The sequence below is a fragment of the Astyanax mexicanus genome, chromosome 11 (genome assembly GCF_023375975.1).
Source record: "Astyanax mexicanus isolate ESR-SI-001 chromosome 11, AstMex3_surface, whole genome shotgun sequence".
NCBI classification, from domain to species: domain Eukaryota; kingdom Metazoa; phylum Chordata; class Actinopteri; order Characiformes; family Acestrorhamphidae; genus Astyanax; species Astyanax mexicanus.
In genome coordinates this window covers 31,483,379-31,495,539 of record NC_064418.1, presented here as the reverse complement: position 1 = coordinate 31,495,539, position 12,161 = coordinate 31,483,379, and the positions used below count along the sequence as shown (strand labels likewise).

The 12,161-nt window shown below is 36.2% G+C and overlaps 2 protein-coding genes across 4 annotated transcripts; one reads left to right on the top strand and one right to left on the bottom strand.

The window, feature by feature from the left end:
- Positions 1-156: 156 nt before the first annotated feature.
- Positions 157-5,156, bottom strand: scrn3 (secernin 3). Of its 2 annotated transcripts, none has more exons than XM_007234857.4 (8): positions 5,052-5,156; positions 4,590-4,746; positions 3,928-4,109; positions 2,616-2,815; positions 2,076-2,288; positions 1,723-1,885; positions 1,152-1,332; positions 157-363 (listed from the first exon to the last, which is right to left on the bottom strand). In XM_007234857.4, the coding sequence occupies exons 2-8, from the start codon at positions 4,743-4,745 to the stop codon at positions 202-204; spliced, it is 1,257 nt and encodes a 418-aa protein (XP_007234919.3). In that variant the 5' UTR covers position 4,746; positions 5,052-5,156; the 3' UTR covers positions 157-201. The 2 variants fall into 2 exon arrangements, with proteins under 2 accessions (XP_007234919.3, XP_007234918.3); XM_007234856.4 differs by lacking the exon at positions 5,052-5,156 and adding an exon at positions 4,898-5,045.
- A 45-nt stretch (positions 5,157-5,201) lies between these two features.
- On the top strand, positions 5,202-10,504 carry cir1 (corepressor interacting with RBPJ, CIR1). Of its 2 annotated transcripts, none has more exons than XM_049484976.1 (10): positions 5,202-5,359; positions 6,174-6,268; positions 6,648-6,721; positions 6,838-6,851; positions 6,955-7,010; positions 7,128-7,176; positions 7,620-7,737; positions 8,558-8,664; positions 9,098-9,183; positions 9,479-10,504. In XM_049484976.1, exons 1-10 carry the CDS (start codon positions 5,288-5,290, stop codon positions 10,362-10,364), a joined length of 1,557 nt encoding a protein of 518 aa, XP_049340933.1. In that variant the 5' UTR covers positions 5,202-5,287; the 3' UTR covers positions 10,365-10,504. The 2 variants fall into 2 exon arrangements, with proteins under 2 accessions (XP_049340933.1, XP_015457227.3); XM_015601741.3 differs by having other exon boundaries at positions 6,952-7,010.
- The last annotated feature ends 1,657 nt before the right edge of the window (positions 10,505-12,161 follow it).

The following is a 12,161-nucleotide window of genomic DNA, read 5'->3' as shown; positions in this document are numbered from 1 at the left end:
ATCATTTGGAAGTCTGACTATAAAAGGCCAATCTTTGTATGAAGGTTTGCATGCTTTTCTAGCTGTATGTATTTTTACAATTATTAACAACCATACTACAAATATTATTTATTAATATGTGCAAATTATAACTCCCACTTTAAGCAGGCCAGCTAGTTTTATATGATCACTGTTAATGATCTGTTAGTGCCTCAGTCTGGCTCAGGCTTGGCTGTAAACATTGAGCTCTTTCTCAACAGTATTTGAGAACAGGTAGACCAGCAGTGTAGAGTCCTCCACACCCACAGTCAGATACTCCTCCATTTCTGCCAGTGTCTCCTCCTCCAGCTCTCTCATTTTCTGCAGGATCTTCTGGCCTCTCTCCTAAATAAACAAGGGGGAGACATCAGATTTTTTGTAATGAGAAATAACTTACAAGACGGATTTCTTTTACTGAAAACTATAATACATTTGACATATATAGTATATATTTAAATTTATCTTGTATTTAAATGAACATATTGAAAAAACGGGAAATGGATAATTATTCTAAAAAAAAAATCTGATCTTTTAATAAATATAAATCAGTAAAAATGCACAGCATAGTAGGGATGCAAAGAAATTGGGGAAAACTGATATTTATCTCTGTCTGTCTTTATATATTTATAGGTGGTCCCACTTATGAATTATGCGTTTCTTTGATTTTACCAAATTGAAAACCTCTCTACGCCATAAAACCAAGCTGCTCTGCTTACATTTTAGCACCAGGGGTGGCATAAAATTAACAAAAGCAGTGTGTACGACTGGTGGAGGAGAACATGCCAAGATGCATGAAAACTGTGAATAAAAACCAGGGATATTCCACCAAATATTGATTTCTGAACTCTTTAAAGTTGATAATATGAACTAGTTTTCTTTGCATTATTTGAGGTCTGAAAGCTCTGCATGTTATTCATGGTTTATAGAATAAAACAACAATAAGGCTTAACAAAAAAACAAAAAAAACAGCATAACATCATAATATTTATATTTATCTGTTCTTTGTGTATCCAAGATAAGTGTGATATAAATTATATTGGGCAGATAAATCATGGAAAATATGAGCAAGCAGCAGAAAAACTTCCATTTACCATATGTGACAGTTTTTAGTGCATTGTTTTTTAAAGACTTACCCTTGTGCTGTCTATTATAGCAGCCACCACCTCGTGCTTTAGGAACAGAGGGTGTTTACGGTTAGGTTTACTCTGAAAGCGAGGCTTCTTCTTTACTGGATCATCCTCCCCAAAACATGGGGAACATGTGTGCTTCAACTGCTTTATGTCAGCTACAAAGATAAAAGGCTTGAAAACAGACCTAAAAAAAGATAAAAAGAGTAAAAATAAAAATCCTCAGTATAACAGTAAATTGCTCAATAGTGTGTGTTTGTCTGTATGTGTGAGAGCGAGATGCAGAGAGGAGGGAGGTGTAAGACAGTGAGAATTAGTAATGAGATTTAATCCATATTTAACATAAATAAAAAAGTACCTTTTACCTTCTAAACTCAACAGTAGTGAATCTGTGTTTCATCATACATTAATTACAGTAGGAAGATGGGTCCAAGTTTGTTTAAATTATATATTTTTTGCATTAGAAAGGTTAATTTAAAGTTTCCAGATTAATATTGTGTGCTAACATTGACAGCACTAGTAATATTTTAGCATTATTTTAATCACAAACACGAAGGCACCAACAATCCAAACATACCTTTCTGGGTCAGGTGTGGCAGTGAAGAAGTGGACACCAGGAAGCGACACATCTTTAGGAATCACAGACACCATACTTCCAGTTGTCATGAACATACCCTCCATATTAATGCCACTCTCTTTATCTCTCAGTATGTCCATCATGGTCTGGGCTGTGATGCGGCCTGTAGGTATGGCAATAGTAATACACTGCAGTAAATTATAAAAACATGCATTTATTCTGATCCATTTTTTTGTTGGTGTATTCATTCCTTATTTGCACTAACATGAATAATAGTCAAATAGAGAATTATTACTGAAAATAAAGCATTGCAAAAATCAACGCTTCATCAATTGTTCATTTTATAGAGTCACCTTTGCTTTTCTCCAGCAGTCTGCGGCCTTCGCAATAGCGCCCCCCGGCGGCTTCTATGCGGCCCTCGGTCATGAAGGAGTAAACCTCAGCAAAACTGAAGTCCACTTCACCATCCCACCAGCCTTTTTCTTTAGCGTATTCCCGCATCTTTGGGTGCTCCTTGTCAATTTTGGTGGTGATGGAATACTGGTTAGAAATATTTCTATATCCACCTTAATATAAAAGAAATAGATATTCACATTAGCCACATTAAGTAATATAAATTGATCAGTATATTGTTAGTAATGAATCATCCATTCCAGTAATGGCAGACGTACCTAGTAAAAAGGGACATCTGATAGATTTAAACTGACCTCCCGAGGGCAGATTCTACTCTAACAGTAGTGCAGTATTTTCCAGGCTCTGACATATTGATTTGACATGGCAGCCTATTATTTCATAATCTGTGAGTTCAGATGTGTTAGAACATGAGAGCGCTAAACTGTGCAGTACAGACTGATTGTAGAAGGAGCCACTGACAACCAATAATTCTGGCTTACTCTCAACTCTCTCTGCTGCCCAGTATTTCCCAGAGGTTTCCAGCACCCAGGCCTCAGTGCGGTCACTTATAAGGAAGCTGTTATGGTAGGTAAATGTGCATTCATCCTCCATGCAGTTCCCTCCCTGCTCGTATTTATCCAGCAGCTCCACAATCACATCCACCGCCTTCTCTGCACTGTCTGCTCTTTCCAGTCCGAGTCTAAAAAAAGAACAAGCCAGATGTTAAGTAACATGACTGTTACAAAATGTCACAGTATGTTTTATATAACAAAAAAATAGTGATTAAAGGAACAAGAAGAAACACAGATTTAATATTCTTATCTATGCACTATATGTCACTACATTTACATACACCAGCTCAATTTAAATTAAGAAAGTCTTAACAAACAATTTGGGAACATTACTAACATTCACTGCAATTATATAGTATAAATATTGTTTCAGCAGCAGTTACATCAGAAAATAACTGAATTCATCATGAGGATACCCAAACACCTTAAAACAGTATGAATAAATATTATGCAAATGTTATATACAGCTCTGGAAAAAATTAAGAGACCACTTAAAAATGTTGAGTTTCTTTGATTTTACCAAATTGAAAACATCTGGAATATAATCAAGAGGAAGATGGATGATCACAAGCCATCAAACAAAGCTGAACTGCCTGATTTTTTGCACCAGGAGTGGTATAAAGATATCCAAAATCAGTGTGTAAGACTGGTGGAGGAGAACATGCCAAGATGCATGAAACCTGTAATTAAAAAACAGGGTTATTCCACCAAATATTGATTTCTAAACTTTTAAAACTTTATGAATATGAACTTGTTTTCTTTGCATTGTTTGAGGTCTGAAAGCTCTGCTTTTTTTGTTATTTCAGTCATGTGTGATTGTCTCCAAATAAATGCTCTAAATGACAATAATTTTATTTGGAATTTGTAAGAAATGTTTTCTGTAGTTTATAGAATAAAACAACAATGTTTATTTTACTCAAACATATACCTATCAATGGCAAAAACATAGAAACTGATTCAGAAACTGAAGCAGTCTCATATTTTTTTACAGAGCTGTATACATCTGTATATATTCATAATTTATATACAGTATGTGTACCTTGTAAGATAAGATAATTTTTTTTTTATCCCATAGCGAGTTCTGTTATTATTCTATATTTGTATTGTCTGTATATTTTGTGTTTTAACTACTGTACACCTGTTGTTATTATGATGCAACAATAGACCTTATCTGATTTGCTGCTTTGAACATGTGGTGTATATCTTCCAATGCCATTGCAGACAAGGCCAGTGTAATTACCTGACTAGGTCCATGCCAAGTAAAGCCTCCTCATGGTCAGCACTTTCTCTCCCCCACACAGCCTCATTCCCAATGCAGACCTGGTGTTCATTTGCCCCCATTTCAGCTCCCCAGAGCCAGGCTGGTCTACTTAGGACGACAGCATAGGTGTGAGCTGTCTGCTCTATTTCTATGTATGTGCACTGCACAGGGCATAAACAACAGACAAACGTTATTTAAAATTTCAACTGAATTACAGCAGCACAAAGTATGGATGCACCAAATATTTACCGAAATCATTCAGCCAAAAATGTACAAATTAAACCACTTTGGGTGTTCAGATGGATAAGTGGAAAGCCTGAATTATTTATACTGAACAATGACTAATTTATTGTGCTAAATTGTATTGTGTTATGTTGCTTGGACTTTATAAATATTCAATGTGCAATAAATGTTTTTAAACTATAGTTTTTAATTGTCTTTTCTTTTGAAAAACATGATTTTATCTTTTTAAAATTGCACAATGGTTAATGAAGTGAGAAAAATGTGTTTGGTTTTCTGTATTATAAGAAGTGCTTTTTGTAGAAGAAAATAAAAACACAGGACCCAACGCTACTGATTTTTTTTTTTTTTGAATGAGTGGAGTAAATGTAAATATACAATTTCCCTCCTGTTATACCCACCTCTACTGTCTCTCCTTTACTGTAGTCCTTAGCGGGGAAGTAGACCACCTCCTGAACTTCATCGCAGGGTCTGTCCGAGTTCTTCCCGAAGATAATGCGCTGGCCCTCCGTGGAGGGAGGCAGAGCCACAAAGGTGTCGCAGGAGGACGGGTTCATCCTGTGAAACAACAAACAGTGCGGTAAAATCAGCACATCTACACACAGAGTAAAGCAGCAGAAAGACGAAGTGCGTATAATAAACTATTCAAATCAACCATCTCATTATGTCTGCTGATACAATAAAACCTAGTTAACGCTAGTTAGCTTACCTAATTTAAGAAACCGGACTTTGTTTCGGTTTGTGTAATAAAGCGGGGTAACTAACTATTTACTCTACACTGCAGCACCCTGTCTCAGCAGAACTGTTTAAAATCCTCCCCACTTTCTCTTTCAATTCCTAATAAATTACATTACAGTACGTACTTTCCCCAAACATGTACACCAGTGTTGACGCGCTGCAGATGAACTGATTGTAGATCATGTGAATTTTCTGCCCGCGTTTCATATCTGGTCCTTCAGACGATCCGCATTAGTTACAGATCAGATATCAGTTACGCTACAAAGGTCGAAGTTTACGCGAGCACTCCCCGGAAACACATTTAGTCGCAGTGTAAACAGTAGTTAGCTAATCTGTGTCTTGATGTAACTGATGTTCAGTCATGGGGAAGTCTTTTGCCAATTTTATGTGTAAGAAAGATTTTCATCCGGCGTCAAAGTCAAATATAAAGAAGGTAAGGAGCATTTACAATCAAAATAACTGCGGATAAACGGCTTGTAGTAGCCACAAACATAACAGTAGGAACTAGCTAGGTTAGCTAGCGTTAGCTAACGTGTTTAGCATATTACGACTTTTGCTAGCTGGCATAGCTAGGTTAACTAACTATCTAACTAGCTAGCTACCTATATAACGTTACTGCGCTGGACAAAAATAAGAGACCACTTAATGATGTTTTTTCTTGATTTCATCAAAATTAAAACCTGGATGGTCACATGCCATCAAAACAAGATGAACTGCTTGAATTTTTGCACCAGTAGTGGCACGAAGTTATCCAAAAGCAGTGTGTAAGACTGGTAGAGGAGAACATGCCAAGGTGCATGAAAACTGTGATTAACAGCCAGAATTATTCGACCAAATATTGATTTTCTGAACTCTTTATGACTTTATGAATATGAACGTATTTTCTTTGCAGTATTTGAGGTCTGAAAGCTCTGCATTTGTTTTTGTTATTTCAGCTATTTTCTGCAAATATATTTTATGTTCTAAATAACAATATTTTTATTTGGAATTTGGGAGAAAAGTTGTTTATAGAATGAAACAACAATGTTCATTTTACTCAAAATACCTATAAATAGCAAAATCAGAGAAACTGATTTAGAAACTGAAGTGGTCTCTTATTTCTTTGCTTGTTTCAGTTCTGCTCTTTGACCTGGGTATATGTATGTTTGTATGTATGTATGTATGTATGTATGCATGTATGTATGTATGAGTATATTCAGTTAATATATTTTTACTCTTAAATAAACCCTTTATCACCTGTTTCCTAGGTATGGATAGCAGAGCAGAAATTAACGTTCGAGAAAAAGAAGCAGGAAGACCTGATGCAGGCTTACCTGAAGGAGCAGGAGACCTACAACAACAGGTGTGAACAGCTGCCCAACTAATTGTCTTTGTTCTGCATGTTTCTTAAAAGGATACTAATTTAATAAGTTGAAGTTTATTGCTGTATGAACTCACAATTTCTGGTGAATGTTTTTCCTGTTCCAGGGAGCCTGTATTTCCCTTTAAGTTTAGGTGACAAACAACTTGGCTTTACTGATTTTATTTAGCATCTTTTTTTGTTAACTTTAAAGAATTGAATTAGAACCTGCCTTACCTCAGTCATAATAAATATTTTTTCATTTCTTTGTGTACAGTAGTTCGTATGTCTTTTTTTGTTGTCATTACCTTATGTTTCCAGAAGATGGCAGCAGTGTCACTTATAATATTAACTGTAAAATAATCATTCTTCTTGTTTTCAGGCTGCTAATGGGTGATGATCGAGTGAAAAATGGCCTTAATTTTATGTATGAAGCTCCTCCTGGTGCATCCAAAGGTAATTATATTCCAAGTTCTTTCATTTAGGGTGTGAAATCACATGTTGTCTCTTATTTTTTTGTCTCTTTTTGCTGTTTCCTCTGCCTTTTGCACACTCTGACTGATCTTGAGAAGAGGAGACCAAGGAGGTAAGCTTCTGAAGGTTATCAAGCATCTTGGTACTGATTATATATACATTTATGTTCTTTTAAGCAGTTTTACATTCATTTCAATGTCATTTGTTTGTAGCAGGATGGTGATGAGTCTGAGTACAAGTTTGAGTGGCAGAAGGTTGCTCCTCGTGAGAAGTAAGCTTTGTAATTCTAATTCTGTAACGCTTTGTAAATGCTCAGTAAGATATTTCATAGTCTACTTAATCACTTACTGACATTAATTTATTACAACCTTTATTTTCCTTTCTTTAGATATGCAAAAGATGATATGAACATCAGAGATCAGCCTTTTGGGATCCAGGTAATAATTTGCTATATTTTCATTACAAGCCTCATTATTTAATTATTAATTATTACTTTGATTATTTGTTTACAGTAATAAATAAAAGTGTCCTGGCTGCAAATTCCCCAACAGTGTCGCAAGACTGCTGCCAAGTGAACAGATGTTTCAATAAGGACCTTATCCTTAACCACAAACATCACAAAATGAATGTATAAAGGCAAAATGAGGCATTAATCTAAACTGACCGTTTGTAATCATGTCTTTTACCCACTAATTAGAAGCATATCCAAACTAGGACCAAATGTAAAAGTGACTCTGATTTAATAAGATTTAATAATAAATATTACTATATTTTTTTAATATTTAATTTATTATGTAACACTTTTACTTATGTTGGCATTTCTTACTTTGTTCACACCAGAGATGGACCAGTCTGTGAATTTCTACTGTCTGATTTCTAGGTTCGAAATGTTCGGTGTATCAAGTGTCATAAGTGGGGTCATGTGAATACAGACAGGGAATGTCCACTGTTTGGCCTGTCAGGGATAAATGCCAGCTCTATGGCTACTGATGAAGCAGGTACGCCTTTTCTATAGTGTTCCAGATAGAAGAAAAATGTATTAAACGACAAATGTAAACCAAGCGCCAAAATACACTGAATTTAATTTTAAATAACTGTAATACTTTGTGCTCTAAAATGTACTTACTTACTCATTGTGCTGTATATTTTTGGCCCTAGAGGGGGCAGTGTTGCCATCCTAGAAGGCACTAATACATGTAAATTATATTCACTTTTTTTGTATTAAAGAAAGAAGTATTTATTGAGTGCATGTTCACTTGTTTGTGTTTAACAAACTCTGTTTATATATTTGTACATTTTTACCAAAACATAATAGTAAAATTTAAGTGCATAAAGTAATTTGAGTGAATCTTAATTGTCTTCCCAGCTTTAACAAGTTGCACATAAGATGTTTTTAATTCTGTATTGTACTGTTACGTCATATCTAAGCTTTGTAAGATGGATTTCGATTGGGCAGTCTGTTACAACATTTCAGATTTTTTTGAACCCCCTCTCAGTGCAGGAAGCAGTAGTTTTGTGTGCTGAGGGCTGTAATCAAAGTGTGTAGCAGTACAGTAATGTGTTTACTTCTCCTGGGTCCAGCGCTGCAGTTCTGAGACTAGCCCCCCTCCTGCGCTGGCAGAAAAATGCAATTATTGTGTATTCTGATTTGCTCTAACTGCTGTTTTGGCAGAATAATACGGTATGATTTGCCCAGTCAGGGGACGAGTGAGTTGATTTGGTGTCCCTTTCTGTTAACAAAGCCGGTGCTGTGCTCCCCTCTGAGGGGGATGCAGACACACATCAATGGGACTGTGAGGCTGTGTTTTGTGCTAACAGGCCCGTCGATGCACCCCTCCGAGTTAATGGCAGAGATGCGGAACAGTGGGTTTGCGCTGAAGAAATGTGTCCTTGGGAGGAACGCCACTGTTTGTGATCCAGCACAGGTAATCTCCAGGTGTCCCCCACCCCCCCCAAACCCCCTCAGGCTCAAATAAGACCAATGATATCCATGCCCAGTCCTGAGTGAGGAGGAGAGCGTGTGATTGCAGCAAAACGGCCAATTATCAGACAGGCAGCGCGCAGTGATTCCAGTCAGTGCAAGTTTAGTCAAGAGGGCAGGGTTGATGAGACTAACTGCCGAAATTATAGGTGAGCGGGGAAGCAGACACTCTGCTTATTTTACAGCTCTACATAGCTTCCGCTTCTCACTTTGATTTGTCCTTACGTACCCATTGTATGTCTGCTTGTTAGAAATGTATTTTCATCTAGTTCATATTTTGTGTAGTTTGTTCTTTTTTGTGAGGTGTGTAACTTGTAGGCGTGTAGCGTGCACGTGTGTAAGTGTGTGTGTGTCATGATATGATCTATGTACTACAGGAATTTGTGGCCAGCGAGGAGGAGGAGGATCCCGAAGTTGAGTTCCTTAGATCTTTAACGACCAAGCAGAAACAGAAGCTCCTCCGGTGTGTGGAAATATATATTTTTTACTATTGAATAATTAGTTAAATATGACGTAAAGTTCTGTAACAATATATTGTTTGTTGAAATCAACCTCTGTTTTTAACTGATATTATTTTTATTTAAGGTATATCATAATAGTTTTAAAAATATATACACATAAATGTTTTAAATGTTTGTTTGTTTTTTTATTAAAGAATTATAACCTTGCATCCACTGTTGTAATGTTTTACCCTCTCTAAAAGACTGAAACACTTTGACATTTAACATTTTTTGACATATTTTTTTTCTTTCTTCAAGAAAACTTGACCGTCTAGAAAAGAAAAAGGAGAAAAAGAAGAAGAGTAAAAAGGAGAAAAAGAAGAACAAACGAAAGCTGAAGAAAAAGATTTCTGACAGTTCCGCCAGCAGCTTCTCTGACAGTTCCAGCAGCTCTGACTCTGATTCAGAGCCTGAAAAACACAAAGCAAAGAAAGACAAGAAAAAGAAGAAGAAAAAGAAGAGTAAGAGAGAATCCTCCAGTGAGAGCAGCTCTGATAGTGAGAGTGAGAGAAGAGGAAAAGAAAAAATCAAAGAACTGTGCAAAAGAAAGCGCTCTTGTAGTCCTGATTCTAAACACAGAGATAACAAACACTCGCACACGCAGTCAGACGAACAGGACAGGGGGCCAGACATAGGTCAGAGCTCACCTCATAGGAACGACACTAAAGGGACTAAAGAGAGGGAGCACAGAAATAATGACAGAGAGGGGGGTCCTCAGAGGAGAGGAGACGAAAGAGGTAAGGATAAAGAACGACACAAGGATGCAAACGGAAAGAGCAGAGAGGATGAGAGAAACAGGAGTCGGAGTAGGGACAGAGGGAGGGAAAGGAGCGAGAGGTATAGGGACAGAGATGATGAAAGAGAGCGAGAAAAGGAAAGGAGGGCCAAACAGAGGAGTGTAAGTAGGGATCGGGGTAGAAGCGAAGAAGGAAGGCGTCGAAGCCTGGATAAAGACAGAGAGAGTGAAAGGAGGAGGAAAGATAAGGAGAGGAACTGCAGCTTTGAACGAAGAAGAAGTGAGAGGGAGAGGGAACGAAGTGTAAAAAGGAGAAGTAGAAGTAGAGAAAGAGTGCGGGCTGGAAAAGAGAGGCACAGGAGCAGAAGCAGAGATGATGGAAAGAGACGAGAGGGAAGCAGAGAGTAAACTAAATAGCTTCTGCCCTACTGGTACAGTTTACCCTTGGTCTGTGTTTTACTCAGTAATTTTATTGTATGTTTTGGACATGGTTACCTTGGCCATGCTGTAATGTTTCTCACACTTATAAACTCCTTTAAAACCTCAAACACGTTTGTGTTGTGTAAAGTATGGATCAGTTCAGAGGTATGCAGCAGACGTGTTTATTCTGTACATAAAGCCTATATTTTTATGCGACTTATGCCAGTAGAGGGCGCCAAACTACTTCAAAACGCCTTGAAGAAAAACGATATTCTGACAGAGAATATATTTCTTTTTTGTAAAGTATTTAAGCTTTCTCACATGTTATATTGCTTTGAAATGTGCAAAAGTAATCTGCTTAGTTTGCTCAGTTTTTCGAGACAAACTGGCTGTTTTCCATGAACAGAAAGAGCTACTCACCTGCTGACTGTGTGACTGTTCATTTTAAATGGAAACAGGAAATCCCCACATCTCTTGTTTACTGAACACTTCCTAAAGGTTAGCCTTAGAATCATTACAAGGATATTCGTATGTTTTGCGGCATATTCAATATATTTGATTTTTTTTATTTATTATGTGTTTTAATTTAGAAGACAAATAGATATTTTGTCTTGTGTTGACATTTTAAAGATTCTTCTAATTTAACGCGATTGAAAACAACTGAAATAATATACTATAACTTTGTTTTTCTAAAGCTGTTTAAAGCATGACCAATTTTTTTTTATCTAAATGTCCAGCTTATCAAATAAATTTGACTAAAGCTTTGATCAAAATGGATTATTAGATGTAGGCCTAATTTAAAAAAATGCAATTGTCCAATGTTAAAAAAAACAACAGCAGCATGGTGAGTGTCTTTGTACATGCTGAGAAATAAGGCATTTTTTTCAAAGAGCCGCACATGTTTCACTGATGGACTTATTCTGACGTCTTTTATAAACAACTTTAATGTGTTAAACTACTCATTCTCTAAACAGACTGAAATTCACTATTATGCTGCCCTTTGTTGAAGTCACTGAGGTCTCCATCTGAAAGCCTGCGCTTTTTCTGCTTTCTTATTTTTTTTTTTACTAAAGAGCGAATCGTGTGTTAGATGCTACCTGTTCTGTGTCAGGTAAAAAAAAGTCATCAGTTTATCAGGTTTTAAGTCCTCTTTATTTAGGTTCGGCTAATCATTAAATTCTTTTCACACGCTTGCTATACTTGTTATAAGTATACAGATCATTAGGATTTAATGTTTTGTTGATCATCTTAGGTCAACCGTTTTCTGTCTGCCTGTTTTTCTAGAATATTTATATTTATATATAAAAAATAATAGTTGATAGATACTTTATTGATCCCGAAGGAAATGTATCACTTTTTAAAGAAATTTAGAATTAATCTGAAAGTTACTGTTTTTACGGGTCTGGTGTATTTGAGGTACATAATGAAGACGTGCGTTAGCGCTCACAAAATCCTGTATAAAAACGGACGGAATAATGCATAACTAATACAAATCATAGTAATAAAAACATTGAAATATTGTTTTTCCAAAGGAAATTTAAACCAATATATATTTGTCTAATTTTATACCTTATTTAAAACAAATGGCAGAAGACCTTTTTTTGCCAATTGATTGCTCACTAAAACTTTTTGATATTTTCACAGAGAATTGTAATACCATTTTTCCGAATTTTAGTCACAGTGTCAGAGGTTCACAGTGTAAATATGAACAACTACAGTGGCATATAAAATATTTATATATGTATATTTTTGGTCGCTTTAAATTTAAACCCCCACATGTCAGTC

Bases quoted from the DNA above. Each gene is read 5' to 3' on its own strand.
- scrn3 (XM_007234857.4), bottom strand. From the start codon at position 4,745: ATGAACCCGTCCTCCTGCGACACCTTTGTGGCTCTGCCTCCCTCCACG. The intron at 2,816-3,927 runs GTAATTACACTG...TTCTTTTTTTAG, and splicing joins CTTGGCATGGACCTAGTCAG to ACTCGGACTGGAAAGAGCAG. The intron at 1,886-2,075 runs GTGACTCTATAA...CCATACCTACAG, and splicing joins ACTGCTGGAGAAAAGCAAAG to GCCGCATCACAGCCCAGACC.
- cir1 (XM_015601741.3), top strand. From the start codon at position 5,288: ATGGGGAAGTCTTTTGCCAATTTTATGTGTAAGAAAGATTTTCATCCG. The intron at 6,269-6,647 runs GTGTGAACAGCT...TCTTGTTTTCAG, and splicing joins CAGGAGACCTACAACAACAG to GCTGCTAATGGGTGATGATC. The intron at 7,738-8,557 runs GTACGCCTTTTC...TTGTGCTAACAG, and splicing joins TATGGCTACTGATGAAGCAG to GCCCGTCGATGCACCCCTCC.